Source organism: Corvus hawaiiensis, chromosome 28, assembly GCF_020740725.1.
Source record: "Corvus hawaiiensis isolate bCorHaw1 chromosome 28, bCorHaw1.pri.cur, whole genome shotgun sequence".
Lineage (NCBI taxonomy): Eukaryota > Metazoa > Chordata > Aves > Passeriformes > Corvidae > Corvus > Corvus hawaiiensis.
In genome coordinates, this window is record NC_063240.1 from 5,139,450 (window position 1) to 5,153,608 (window position 14,159).

A 14,159-nucleotide genomic window follows, 5' to 3' on the forward strand; every position below is an offset into this window, starting at 1 on the left:
CACAGAGTGGGACCCCTGACAGACCTCTCCTCCTGCACTGCTCAGCCAGGGACCACGCTGTCCCCTGGACTTGAGTTCTGTGACAAGGAAACCAATCCACAGGCCAAATCACCCAAGGAGCTGCCAGACCCCCCCTGTGAGCTGTCACCAAACTGCATTTGGTTTTCAGGAATGGGCTGGAGGCAGAGGAGTGACACAGATCAACCCAAACCCCCACCAAAGCGGGAGGAAAGCTTGGCCTAACCTGGCCTCCCGCTGCCTCGGGCATCTCTCACTGCTCCCACCTGCAGCAAAAGTCACTTAGAAGAAAACAGCTCTGCAAAACAGAGGAAACCCAACCCACGTCCCACGTTTCTGTCCCCTGTCATGCAGGAACAGCCACATTCAGGGACAGGCTGGGGTTTTGGAAGCTGCAGGAAGGAGAGGGAGCAGAGCCTCACTCTCTGCTGAACAGGCAGCACAAGTCCTGCTGCTGGCTCACTCCTGACACAGGCAGCTCTCCTGTTAGCTGGGAACAGCAGCCACGCAGCCAGGACACTGATCCTGCCTCGTACATGACTTAAAAGCCAACTCTGGTGGATCTAAACTCCTCAGAACACTCCTCCCTCCCCCTGCTGCACTGATGCCACCCCACAGCATCATCCCAGCCTCTGCCACCACAGGAAATTATCGTGCTCATTTCTTCTATGTCAAAAGCCTGTTTTCCAGAGCCAGATCACACAAACTACCTCTGAGCTACAGTTCTGGCTCTCCTTCTGCCAATTCTTTTATGTGTGTAGACAGTAGGATCAGGCTCTTCCTCTAAGTCCATGGGAGACTTCAAAATCCAGGATGTAGCTCATGCAGTCCCACTGAGGATACAGTGCCTCAGGAACCCACCTGAGCATCCCCTCCATGATACAGGGGGAGGTGACATCAAACTAATTTTTACGACCTGGCCAGTGCTCCGTGCCCCAGGGCAGAGCTTTCCTCCTGCCCCTCCGGCCTCCCACACACCCCACAAAGGAAAACAAGGATTTTTAACTCACTCTGCAGCAGAGACAAAGCAGTTGAGGTGCCCATCATTCTCATCCAGAACCTCCCTGGTGCGAGCCTCCCCCGTGGACTGCAGGCCGATGACGATGCACTGCAGGGACACGAGGGATGGCACAGTGAGGTGTCAGGGCACTGCCACAGGCTCGAGGCATTTCCCAGGCCCAGGTACCTCCCCTTGGCCCCTGTCCCAGGTAAATCCGTGCCAGGCCCGTAGCAGGGCTCCTGAGGAAGAACCATCTCTCAAATCTTTCAGCATCCAACACCCCCCTGTGCTGACCCCACAGAGGGGGACTCTGAGCACAGAACCTCACTGACTGTGCTAGGAAGTTTCTTCCTAAAATTTCCAAGGTGCACCCAGATGGAAGAAAGGACAGAGCTGTACTTGAGGTGGAGGGTTTGGTACCTCTTCTAGAACTGTACAGTCACAGACCAGTTTGGGTTGGAAGGACCTTAAAGTTCATCTTGTTTCAAATCCCTGCAACAGGCAGGGACACCTTCCACTAGACCAGGTTGCTCCAAGCCCCATCCAACATGGCCTTGAACACTTCCAGCTTGAACATGACCCAGAACCCCCTCCCAGCCCAGCCTGCCCACACAAACAGCAGACAACACCTGAGGAGATGAGACCACCTGAACTCCCCAGCATCATTCACCAGGAATATTCTCAGAAACCCAGACACTGCACTTCACTCTGGAGAGAAATCCAGTCTTAAAGTGGTTTGGACTGGCTGCCAAGCTGAGCAATAATTAACTCCCTTTGGTTGCAGACTACACAAAACCCCAGGTCAGGCTGGTGGGTGCTGCTCCCGTACCTTGTCCCTGGCCAGCTCCTCCTGGGCCAGCTCCACGAGCCGCCGCACCTTGGCGGCGATGCAGAGGTACTTGAAGAAGCGCTGGTGAGCCGACCAGAACTGACCCCACAGCGATTTCCGAGACTCCAGCCCGATCCAGTCGGCTGCCTGCTGGAACACCATCAAGGCCTCTGCCCACTGCAGATAATACCAAGAAGAATGAGTTAATAGAATTTCCATTGTCATTCCTGCCATGCAGGAGGTGATCAGAACAGTCTGAGGGTTGATAATCTGATTTAGAATCAGTGTGCACTGAGCTGGATGAACACTGGTCATCCTCTCCATCAGCACGACGCAGCTCTGGTTTGCAAATGTAGAACTTTCAAAAAGAAGCAAAAACGTCTAAGTTTTTTTACTACATCAGCTGAGCACTGTGTACCTCTTTTCCTTCTTACATTTGAGGCCATGGCCACATTTTGGGGCCCCACACCCTCCCACATACCAGCAGCAGTGCCCAAAGCATGGTCAGACCTCAGCCTCCCACTACAAGAGGCCCAGCTCACCAGCTTGGCTGCCTTGTCGTAGACAGCCTTGTACTGCTCGTCCAGAGGGATCTCCTCGATCCTGAAGGTCACTCCAGTGAAGCTGAGCTGCCGAGCAATGTACATCCCACTGACCTTCATGTCCATGGCCACAATCTCCATCGCGCCGACTCCCCTGGGAGAGGACAACAGTTGTGGGACCCAGCTTGGAGTCGCAGCTGTGAAACCCAGTCAGGAACCCCAGCTTTGAACCCCAGCTATGAACCCCAGCTATGAACCCCAGCTATGGGACCCTCTCTCTGCCCCGGGGCAGCATCAGGCAGGTGCCTTTCCAGAACCAGCCCCTCCCCTGGCTCACGCTGCCCACACCATCCTCAGGCACTGCACCATTTCCCACACAAGGCCCCCACCTGCCCAGGGCTGGACAGGACTCACCTCTTCTCAATCGCATGCAGGAACTCGTCAAAGGCTCGGAACGGGGTTCCCTCCCCCCAGATCCCCAGGCGGCTCATGTAAATCATGTTTTTTGGCTCTGAGGCACCTGTTGGGACAGAAGATACTGTCAGCAAACCCACAGCAGCTGGGAATAGTTGTGACTCAAGTGAAGAGAACTCTGAAGAGGTTGTAATTTGCATTGTGCCTTTAGAAACCTTTCCAAACATTGCCCTCCCTACATACAGCGGGTAAACATCACCAAGCAGCTGGAACAGCCAGGAACAACATAAACTGGAGAGAAATTAATCTGACCTTGCCAAAAAGTTGCAAGTAACATCAGTGATGGGGCACACTGAGGTCCTCTCTAGCCCTGCAGCACCACTGGCCTCTCCTTACAGGATCTCACACACACTCACACCTCAGGGTGCCCCTTCAGGTCAGAGGGGACCTCTGCCGCTCTCACGCCCACCCCGTGGGCAGAACAGCTCACCTGTGGCACTGGCATAGACAACCCTTGCTCGAGGCAGCTTGTTCTGCAGGTCCAGCACTGCTTTGCCCATTTTGGTAGAGCTGGCGTTTTTGGCTTTGTGGCATTCATCAAACACAATCTGGAGGGCAGTGTCAGTTAAGGAGAAAGGATCTAGTTTCACCCTGAGGATGGGAGCAGACAGAAAATACAGCCCAGTCTCCTCCAACCAACTGAACAACCTATCCCAGTATTAACAGGACTGACTCATGGCCCACACATGGAATCTGCTGGGTTTGCCCGGCCCTGTGCTCTTCAGACCCAAAGCCATCCACCCCTCCCTCTCCCTTCACCTCCAAGGTGTGTCTTGTCTTGTGATACTTCGGGAGAGGAATGCTGAAAAGGTTAATCCCAGCTGCTTCTTCCCCTCCTCCCCTTAACTGCATCCTGGGAGGAGGAGGAGGAGGAGGAGATCAGAGTGTGGGGGATTCGTGTCTCCTGAAGGCACTGGGCTGCTCCCACAGCTGCTCCCCATGACTTCACATGGCCCCAAGCTCTTTGTTCCCTGCTGAAGCACAATCACAAGCAGCAGTTCCTCTCTCTCTCCAGTTTTTGGCTGTTGGTTTTTTTTTTTAAGGATACAACTCCCTCAAAGTTTTCCCTGCACCACTCCAAAATCTGTTTCAAGCGCGTCCTGTGCTGTCCTCCCGCTTGGCTTTCGCCGATCAGCGCCGAGTAGGTGGCAAAGAGGACTCCTTCTGAGGTAGCTGTGTCACCATATTTAATCTGCAGGCCGAAGAGCAGGAGCACACACACGCTGTGATTGCTGTCCCCAGCATGTCACACCCACCCCTGCCCACATTCCGTGCCGCCGAGTGCCGGACACACATTCCTGCTCTGAGAACAAATCCCAGTCTGAGCTCAGAACAGGCAAAAAGCTGTTGGTAGCTGATGTCTTCAGCATTTGTGTTTGGCACAGAGACACAGTGATGACAGGGACTGTAAATGCCTGGAGAAGTGCCACAGCCAATGTGTCAGCACATCTGGATGCATGCAGTGAACTGCGTGGACCGCGCGGGGACATCGATTTTCTGGCAATAAAGAGTGCTTCCTTTTTTTTAAGCAACAGTTTAGAGTCTTTCATTGCTTTGACCCTTCCTGTCTGTTTTAATTCCTTCTAGAAAATCATTTTCTCTGTGACTAAGTGAGATTGTTGTCTGTCTCACTGCAATGGATCCTACATGTAACGAAATAGAAGGTAGGGGGAAAACCCTGGTCCCGAGATGAAGAAAGTTCCATTCAAAGTCTTTTGGGGCTGAAAACAAAATCCCTTTCAATCTCTTAGTGGAGCACACTCAGAGGTGTCAAACACCTGTGGTTTCTATGGAGTTTGTAAGAGCTGGTTATTTAATACCATTAAAACCAGAGGAGAGGATTTAAGTGAACTGGGAGACACTGGACAGAGACTCAACCGCAGGCCACGACAGACTGTGCATTTCTGTGCTCACTGCAGCTCTGACAAGTGATTCCATGAACCAGCACTGGGAAAGGCTGGCTCAGGAGAGCAGAGCACATCTCACAGAACTGTTCTCTCCACAGGATTCCTCAGGAATGGTGAGGAAGGTTCCAGCTCTGCTGTACTTGCACTTGTCTGCAGACACTTCCCACTCCCAGCAGGGAACAGCTCTGTGCTCCCTGTGCAGCTCCATGATAAAAATAGCTGGAGCCCCGAGTGGGAAGAGCTGGCTGGGAGGAGGGAACAGAGGCTCTGCTGCTGCCTGAGCCTCATCCTGCACAGGCAGAGGCTGCTCCACGTGCTCAGCCAGAGCCTCCAACTGCTCCCGGGGGCTGATTTCGCAGAGCAGCAGTGCAGCTCCTCTCCTACCTTGTTCAGAGCATGCACAGGAATGTGGGAGGCCTCGATGTCCTTCAGGTCTCTCTCAGCATCGTACTTGAGATCGTTGGAGACGCTGAACCTGCAAAGGAGGTGTGGGGTGGTTATCTCCTCCTGGGGCTGGTTATCTCCCCCAGCAGCTGGGGCTAGGTATGTCCCCGGGGAGTCTGGGCTGGGTATGTCCCCGGGGAGTCAGGGCACACGGTGATTAACAGCTCTGGTGATTAACAGCTCTGACTAAAGCAGGAGGAGCTGTGCAGAGCTGTCACATCTCCCACTGCCCACGGACCCCAGTGTGAGATCCGACAGCCCGTCTGCCCCTCGGCACAGGCTGTGATCTGCAGCAAAGCCCCATATTCCTGGGTCTGCACTCGGGAAGCCCAGGAACAACCCTCCACGACTCCAGAGAGAGCAGGGGCCAGGCTCGACATCTCGCCCCAAGGAGCACGAAACCTGCTATTTCACAGTGACTCATTCTCCATCCCTGCTGCAGGGGGAATATTCCCACTTCACAGGCAGCAGTCAGGCACTAAGAGGTGGAAATGACTTACCCAAGGCCACAGCATGACTCAACTCTAAAGCCAACATCAGCACTAAGGAATTCCTTACTTCTAGATCCAAACTAACTCCAAGGTCTTACGGGAAAAGAGGGAAAAAAACCCCCAACAACTTACCACAGAGCTTTTTTCCTCCCTTTAAGATAATTTTCAAAGATGATGCCCGCAACGGTCCTGCCCTTTCCGACTCCGGCACCGTCCCCGATGAGGAACCCAGCTCGCTGCCCATTGGGCAATAAAACTTCATGTTGCTGCAAAACCAAGAACAGAACTGAAAATTAAACGAGATTTGCCTTTGCTAGGAGCTTTGACGTGAACACCACTTAACCCTTTCACACATTCCACAGATGCACGTGCACCGCTCAGCCAAACGACAGCAGGAAAGATCAGGGGTCATGGCCAAGCTCACAAGTGGCAGTTCATGGGAAAGGGCCCCAAAATGTAAAGCCCTCTGCAAGAAAAGTCCAGGATTCTTGCCTCTTTGCAGAACAGATCACATAGAAGCCCCTAGCTTCAAACAATCCTTCAAAAGGCATTTAAAATGCCAAAGGAGTTTCATCACCCGAATTACAGTTGTTTTAAAACACAGGTGAACACCTGTCCCTGCAAGAGGCAGCTTCCTTCAGGTGTGAGACACCCGAGGTGCAGCAAGTACCTGGCAGGCGTAGATGATGGCTTCCAGCTGTAGTGCAGACAGGGAGCCTTTGTCAGCCACAGAGCAGGGCAGGGAAAGGCTGTAGGTGATGTCAGGTGGGGGGACGCTGGACAGGGTGCTCGTCTCAACCACCAGGTCAGGGTGGTGCTTCCCAATCTTGGCTGAATGACAATAGAACACTGGTTAGTCGAGGTCTTCACTCCCAGGGGCACCTCAGAGCTCATCAAGCAGCTGCAGCCCAGGGCAGTGTAGAGTTTTCCTAGAAAACCACAAGCCTGGGAGGTGCCGCAGCAAACACACAATTAAATTAGGTTGTTCAATGGAGTCAACAGAACTTCCCAAGGCAACACTCACACTTTGAAGGGATATATTCTGCATAGGTCTCCGTCTGCCCCAACTCTTCCGTTTCTTCCTCCTCAGCTTCATCTTCCTCCTCTGCAGGAGCCTGAGACTGAAGAAAACCAGCATTGACTAAATGTTAATGTTCTTGCTGAGCTATGGACACACGTGGTGTTGTGCCCTGCCTCAAACTGACACTGAAACCATCCCCCAAAGCCACAACCCCCCTAAACACAATCCATTCATTCCCAGAGTAAGGAAAGCCATCAGTGGGAGCCCACCCCAGGGGCTGTAAGAGCTGCCCAATGCCTGCTCCTCACCAAACCGGGGAAAGATGTTTGCACCACTCTTGGGATGGGCTGTGGGGCTGTGTGAACCCTGCCCAGCCATGCCCTGACCTGCCCTGAGCAGGCACCTGGCCCAGCTTTCCACTCAGCACTGTGCCCACAGCAGAGAGCAATGTCCTGAGAGCCCAAAGTGCCCCTTAACACAGCGAGGTTTCCCTCTGGGAAATGTAACACACTTCTGGGAAAGGGCAGGGACTTGTGCCTGTCCGAGTTTCTTGTCTCACTCCCTCTGAAGGGAAAAAGGTCAGAACTGCTCCCCCCAGCACTGGGATATCACCAGGAGCATCCCACTGAGGCCAACCATGGATCTCACCTGGTAGCTGATGAGGAGCGGGGTGTTGGGGACAGCAGGAACGTGGTCACTGGAGCTGTTCAGGCCTGGGAACGGTGTGCTGGATGAGAACAGCTGGAACACAAAGGGTGTGGGTGAGGAAGGGCAAACATGGAAATGCACCAACAAAGATCCTTGGACACTGCTCCCTGGACCATGCAGCTTGCCAGGAGAGAGCTCCCAAGACACTCCGCGAGGAGAAAGAGCTCCCAAGATACTCCGGGCTGAGGAGATCCTTTGTCTGCTCCCACACAAACAAATTCACCCTGGAATTTCTCAACGGGGAGCAAGGTCAGGCCAGCAGCTTGTGGCATCCAAAGCAATCAGCAACTCCAGGAGCAGCACTGCTCCAAGTTTACAGCCTGTGCAGAGCGCCAAGCTCAATGACAGACCCATGCTGCACCAGCAGCAGAGAAAGATGGGAAGTTCTTAGGCATAAACACTCCTATTTTTAAATAAAATTTAAAAAAATTAAAAAGAAGAAGAAAGAAAAAACCCACCCTCCATTCCTGGAAGCCTGAGTCAGAATTACCAGAAGGAAGCTGGACTGAAGAACTGTTTCCAGTGCCAGCAAATCTGGAGAGCAGGTGAAACATCCCCACCTACAAATCCAAGTTCAGTTTGGTCTCGGACAGGAGAAAGGCCAGGAGCTGCTGGAAGGGCAGGACGTGTTCTCGCAGCTCCAGCAGCAGGAAACAAATGCAAGGCTGGGTTTTCGTCACAAAATCCCCAAAGTACAAACCTCTGCTATCCTGACCCAGCTTTGGCACTCAGCATTCCACCTCGGGAATTGCAGAGGAAGCAACAGGAACCTTGGCTGCTTGGAGCATTTGCAAACCACCCACACAGGTGAGAATGGGCTGTGAGGGCCAAAGCAGGAGCTGCAGTGGGAGATGGATCATCCACCTGTACAATTCCTGCATTTCCCTACCCTCCCTCACCTCCTGGTTTGATTTTCTCCTCCCTCTGTGCTAAGGACATTCAGAGAAGAGGAACACAGATCCGTGAGAACAGGGGGCTGGAAGCAGGAGAGATTCTGACAATTGCACAATCACAGCCTCGGTCTTACTTCACTTTTTTCCTTTCTGCACTATTCTCCATTTTGTCCCACCTTGCCATGACTTCCCTGGGAAGGGAATCAGTCCCACGTGGCTGCCAAGCCAACCTCCCTCTGTGCAAATCCCTCCCCTGGGCTCTGAGCTGGGAAAAGGGTGCTCACATCTCCAACATGCTGTGAATGAGCTACGAAAAAACTGCATCAGCAGCTCACAAATCCCAGTCAGAGGCTTCCAAGGCTGGGCTGCACTTCCCAGACTTAAAAACTGGGAATATGTGAGATGGATGACAGAAAACACAATGTATGACAGGGACTATTTTTAAAAGGTTATTTCACAACTCCATGACAATCGAAGCTGTTTTGCCTGCTGCTCCTGCAAATATTTCACAGGGTGGCAGCTCTTCCCTCTCTGCCCATTCCTGAGTGATAAACAGAGCCAACATTTCGGATACAGCTCCTTTCCCTGGCATAACAGCTCTCCCCACAGGCACATGGAGGCAGTTCTGTGTCCAGCCATTTCCACTTTGATCCTGAGCCACCTCCAGCTTCAGCACCTCAATCCAGGGATTTTCAAGGAGCTGGGAATGTTTATTTTTAAAGAGGACAAAGCACAAGGCTGTTCCTGTTCCTGGGGGTGGAACAGTTCACAGTGGGGTCTCCCCCAGGATGCAGCCAGCTTGGCTCCTGGGATGTCCCATGCATCAAAACTGTGAGAAACCAATGTTCCTGCTCTGCCTGGGTCTCTGAGACAGAAGTTCTGGAAAAACTACACTCCTGATAACCCAGGCTGTGGGTCAGAGCTGGCTGCACAGCCACAGCTAAGGAATGTCCTGGATCACAGAAATCAGGATGTAACGTGACTGATGTTCCATCACTGTAGCTTAGTGACTGCTCTGGCTGCTCAAAAGCCAAAATTCCTGCAATTCTACAGAATTGGTGTGGTGATGTGGCGAGGGACAAGATTATCTAAGCTGCTGATATCCCACACCAATGTGCAGAGGCCAGTGGTGAGTCAGTTTGACAGTTCTTTAACCCAGTGTCCCCGAACACGGTGCCACTTCCATGCAAAAATGAAACCAAAATCTCCTGTCCACGATGCACCTCACTGACACCACCTCAGGAAATGTTACTCAGTTAAAAAACAGCACAAAAAGCAGCAACCCCGCCCCAACCGCCTCAGCAAACACAGATAAGACAACATTTAAAATTAGCTGGAGATTCCTTTCCAAAGGAAGTCGTTTATAAATGGAATTCCAAGGAGTTAATTGGCCTTATCTGAGCCCAAGAGCTCAGCAGGACACAAGAGGCGAGGACAGGATGTGAGGAACAGCATGGGACACAAGGGACAGGGACAAGGAACAGCACAGGGGCAGGGACTCTGCTGGAGATCCTGCTGTGCTCACACGAGTCAGTCTCACACAACGTTTATTTCTCCCTCGTTTTCTTCGTGCTGGATTTAGAACAGCTTTTCCCAGTAAGTTTTTGTTGTGCACTCCACAGACACAGAACTCCAGGCTTTTCTAGGCATTGAGTGTCTCAAGCAGAGTTCACGTGTTTGGACACAGGCCACCACAGAGCCATTTCTGCAGGGATTTGGGCTACTACATAAAAACCCAACAATAATACGAGACCAGGAGCAATGTGGCACGTGGCTTCTCTGTCCTGGGGGATGCCTCTGCTCTCCAGCAATTTTAACCATCCAATTTGCAAGCCTGGGATGTCTGCAGCCATTTCTTGCGTTCCAATAGCTCAGCTCTCTTCCTGCTGCCTCAAACTGCAAGTTCCAACTGGTCTGAGGCTTGCAGACTGCTCAAGGAAGCAGAGTCAGAGACACTGAGCACAGCAGAGGCTCGAAATGCAGCAGTGGCTACCCCAGTTGCCTCCTGGGGTAGCTACTTTGGGTGTTTTTCCCTCATTCTTCCTAAGAGAGTGACCTGCAATGGAAACCTGAGGCACAGCCGGGCAGGTACTGTGAGAGCCAAGACCCAAATCCAGTGGATGAGGATGATGTGGCTCCAACAACTCCCAGAGCCAGTTGGTGCCTGTGGTGCCCATGTCAGTCCCCCAGCTGAGGCACAGCAGAGAGCAGAGGGCTGGTGAAAATGCCCAAAAATGCCCACAATCAGTTGATGCTGAAGGACTGCCAGGAGATCCCATGCCCCAGAAAACTCTGGGATGTAGAAGCTTGCAGGGACTTGGACTCACAAAGTAAACACAAATGGTGAGTCTTAAGTTGAGACAGTTATTTAGTCATTGTTACTGAAATATTTACCCTGGAGAAGGCAAACAAAAGGTGCTGCTGGTGGGGAAAGTTAATGATCCACGTCAGGGTGGTTTTCCTGGTGTCCATCCCCTCAGCAATCCCAAGCACCCTGGACCTGCTGAATGTTTTAGGGATGCACCTACCTGCCACGGCTGCCAGGAGAAAGAGCTCCTCCTGCCTGCACTGCACTCTGGAAGAGTGCATGAATCCCTCTGAGGGTGTCTGGATTCCCTCCTGCTTCAGGAAACTAAACACTGCCACCACTTCACCCCTTCCCTCCTGCAGTGAAGTTGGTAACAGCAACATCATGACATTTCAAACTTCACCTGAAGGAACGGGGTTGGTTTCTGAATTCCTTGGTGAAACCCCCATGGGATGAAGCCTGAGGTACCTCCTGTCTGCTAGGAGGATGGGAAAGGAGCAGCCCCTACCTCGATCTGGTTCTGCTGCGGCGTGTTCACATCCCATAGTGTTGGCACGTGGTTCAGGCTGTCGGCGGGCAGGAAGTCCTTGGGATCTGCGATGTCCGAGAGGGAATCCGCGGGGGATGAGAAGAGGGAGTTGTTGTTGGAGAGCTCATCGAGGTATGAAGAATCCTGGAACAGAGACACGGCCATGGTTGGAGGAGTCAGGATGAGACCAGAGAGCTCCTTCCTCACTCAGCCAGCAAGTTCTAATTTCGTGCTGTTCAATGAGCGGCTCCGCTACTTCGCGCTCCACAGATCTCAGAAATTAACCTGGAACTGAGGACATGCTCTGAGGGGCTGTTTGAAAATCTGTTTTTTGAAAAAGCAGGGAAAGCCCCGGCCAGGAGTGTGGGTACACGGTCAAGGCCGACTCGGGCTGTGCACATCCCCACACATGGAGTGGGAGAGAGGAGCATCCAACAAGGCATAACTCAACTCCACTTTGTGCTTGATTAAAAAAAGGCTGCTGAGGGGGTGCAAAGGCTTCAGCCCAGCTCCAAAGGACTCGAGGATTTCATTCATGTGCAGGGGCCCCCAGAGACCCAGCTACTCCAGATCACAGCGTGGCTGTTTCACTGCAATTTCCAATGCAACACTACCTGGAGCCTGCGGGAAACATTCCTCTCCCTCTGGCAGGTTCTGCACACATGAGGCTGCCAGGAGCAGGGGAAGGAGTGCTGGTGTCACCTGGATTTGAATCTAGGTAAATCCAGGCAGATCCACCAATCCTCTTCCCAAGGGCCAGCCCCAGCCTGGACAAGGAATGTGCTTCAGCAACAGCGACCAGGCTCTGCCCTTGCTCTTTTTCCGGTGACTGGGCTAGATGGTTTGCAACTGTTTTATTTGGTGCCAGCCCAGTGATACTGTTGGTTTGAGTCACACAGACTTTGGCTCAGAAAGAGCCATCAATCCTCTCCCTAACATCAAGCCCTGGTCTGGTTTCCCTATTTCAGGTGGCAAGAACTGAGAGCCGATAAGCACTTCTTGCTCTTCATCCTTCGCTGTGAGATCCCTGCCCCTTCCCCAGCTCCATCCCATCACTTCAGCCCTCCTCCCACACAAAAGAGCATTTTCAAACTCTGTTGAAGCAGAAAAACTTTGCTGTTAATTTAAAGTAACATACTCCCAGCACCAAACTCCAGCACTCGGGTCTGGCCAGAGACCTCTGTCCCCAAGGGAAGGGCAGACAGACAAACTTGGTCTGTCTTGGTGCCCCACAGACTCTGCCAACAGAGGTGGGTCTGTGGTTCCTCACAGCCCAGCCAGAGCACCAGGGTAACCCACCAAGCTGCTGCCAGCAGAGCCAGGGGCTGGTACAGGAGGAGTCACTGCTCACTTCCAGTAAAGGGCCAATTTCCCACTACAGGCAGAAAGGCAGCCAAACACTCTTAAAAGTCACTTAGCCCTGCCTGACATAAACCCACGAGCAGCTGAGCCTGGCTGTGCTGTTCCCAAGGGCTTCAGGCCAAGAGCTGGGTCAGACCCCCCCGACTGCTATCAAAAGTTATGGGCTTGTAGTGTTTAAACCCTGAAGCCATCAGTGCAGATGCTGGAAGCACTCCAGCAATGGCAGGTGTGATGTGGGGAGTTTGGATTCCTCAATTACCAGCTGATGGACCCAAAGACTCAGGGAGTGAGGGCAGCACTTTCTAGGCAGCTCTTGCTCCTGATATTTCTATGTCTGTTCTAGGTTACCCAGAAATTAAGGCATCCAGAGACTGAACAGGCACCCGGCTTTATCACTTTGGAATTAAGGGATCTCTGGGCTCCCCTTCACACTTAAGAAAGCAGAAAAACACTTGAGTGGGTCTGGCCGTGGCCAGAGCAAGTGGCCTGTGCAGGAGCTGGATGGTCCCAATCCCATTGCTGAGACACCTCCAAGCAGGGTTTGTTCACCTGCAAAGGGTACTGACAGAGGCTAGGGCAGGAGAAAACATCTGCACACCTGTGTCAGGGCAGGGGAGGCTGTGGGGCAGCACAGAGTGGCCACCGGGGTCCCAACAATAGGCAAGGGCTGGGCTGGAATAGCAACGGGATACCAGGATACGGGAAAGCCTCATGACACAACCTGAGACATCCCAGCAAAGGTCACCCAGCCCCTTCCATCCGCAGGGAACACTCCAGTCCCACCACTGGGCTGAACTGGGGAGAGGAAACCAGCCTCCAAGGCAGAGGGAGGACAATACTCCTCCTGGAAGCGATTCAGTGATCCCATCCTCTGCCAGAATTACAAGGCATTAGTCACGAACTTCCAGAGCCTCCCATTTGTCTTAACTAATTGCATTATCTAAAGAGCACTAAAGTTAATCACCTGCCAGATTCCCTGCCCCAAGAACTTCCACCACCACCACCTCTGTAAATTTATCAAATCCAGGGTAATCATTTAACACAAGGCCATGGACAACCACAACCAGCACAAACCATGCCCGGACTAATCACACCGCTGGTTTATCTGCTGCAAATGGGAGCAGCTGCTCCAGTGACCTCAGGGAAAAGGAAGGACCATCACTTCAACCAAGAGCTCATGGTCAGGATCAGCTCAGGCACTGGGGTTTGAAACATGTAATTCTGTCCCTGTTTCAGACAGAGTAACCAGAATTTGAAGTTTTTCTCATTAAAAACATGAGGTTCTGCAGTAACAGCACTTCTGTTTCAGTGGAAGTTGAATTTCTGCAGCAGATGGAAGTTGTCCTGACACACAGAATCTTTATTTCAGATACTTTTCTGCAACTGTTCTTTACATAAATCTTATTCCTGGCATTCAGCACCTCTGTGGCGTCCTCTGGACTGGCCCCAGCAGGTCCAGACCTCTCCTGGGCCAAGGACCCAGAGCTGGAGGAAGAGCTGCAGGTGGGTCTCGGAGCAGAGGAGAACCTGATGTTGCTGTGGCACACAGTACTCCTGTCATTATCCCAAAACTAAGATTAACAAACAATTATCTTCCTAGAAAAGATCAGGAAAAAAATCAGGGTACCCCAGC

At 52.3% G+C, this 14,159-nt stretch overlaps 1 protein-coding gene across 6 annotated transcripts in view; it reads right to left on the reverse strand.

Annotated features, from left to right (window-relative positions):
- The window catches only part of SBNO2 (strawberry notch homolog 2), a 50,847-nt gene that overhangs the window by 11,970 nt on the left and 24,718 nt on the right, over positions 1–14,159 (reverse strand). For all 6 annotated transcript variants that reach the window (XM_048288068.1, XM_048288069.1, XM_048288066.1 and 3 more), the window contains 12 exons: positions 11,144–11,308; positions 7,375–7,467; positions 6,730–6,826; positions 6,376–6,536; positions 5,838–5,971; positions 5,155–5,245; positions 3,912–4,055; positions 3,294–3,411; positions 2,804–2,909; positions 2,390–2,543; positions 1,848–2,024; positions 1,029–1,126 (listed from right to left, as the gene is read on the reverse strand). In XM_048288068.1, coding sequence (XP_048144025.1) covers positions 1,029–1,126; positions 1,848–2,024; positions 2,390–2,543; positions 2,804–2,909; positions 3,294–3,411; positions 3,912–4,055; positions 5,155–5,245; positions 5,838–5,971; positions 6,376–6,536; positions 6,730–6,826; positions 7,375–7,467; positions 11,144–11,308 — 1,538 coding nt within the window. The remainder of the gene's footprint in view (positions 1–1,028; positions 1,127–1,847; positions 2,025–2,389; positions 2,544–2,803; positions 2,910–3,293; positions 3,412–3,911; positions 4,056–5,154; positions 5,246–5,837; positions 5,972–6,375; positions 6,537–6,729; positions 6,827–7,374; positions 7,468–11,143; positions 11,309–14,159) is intronic.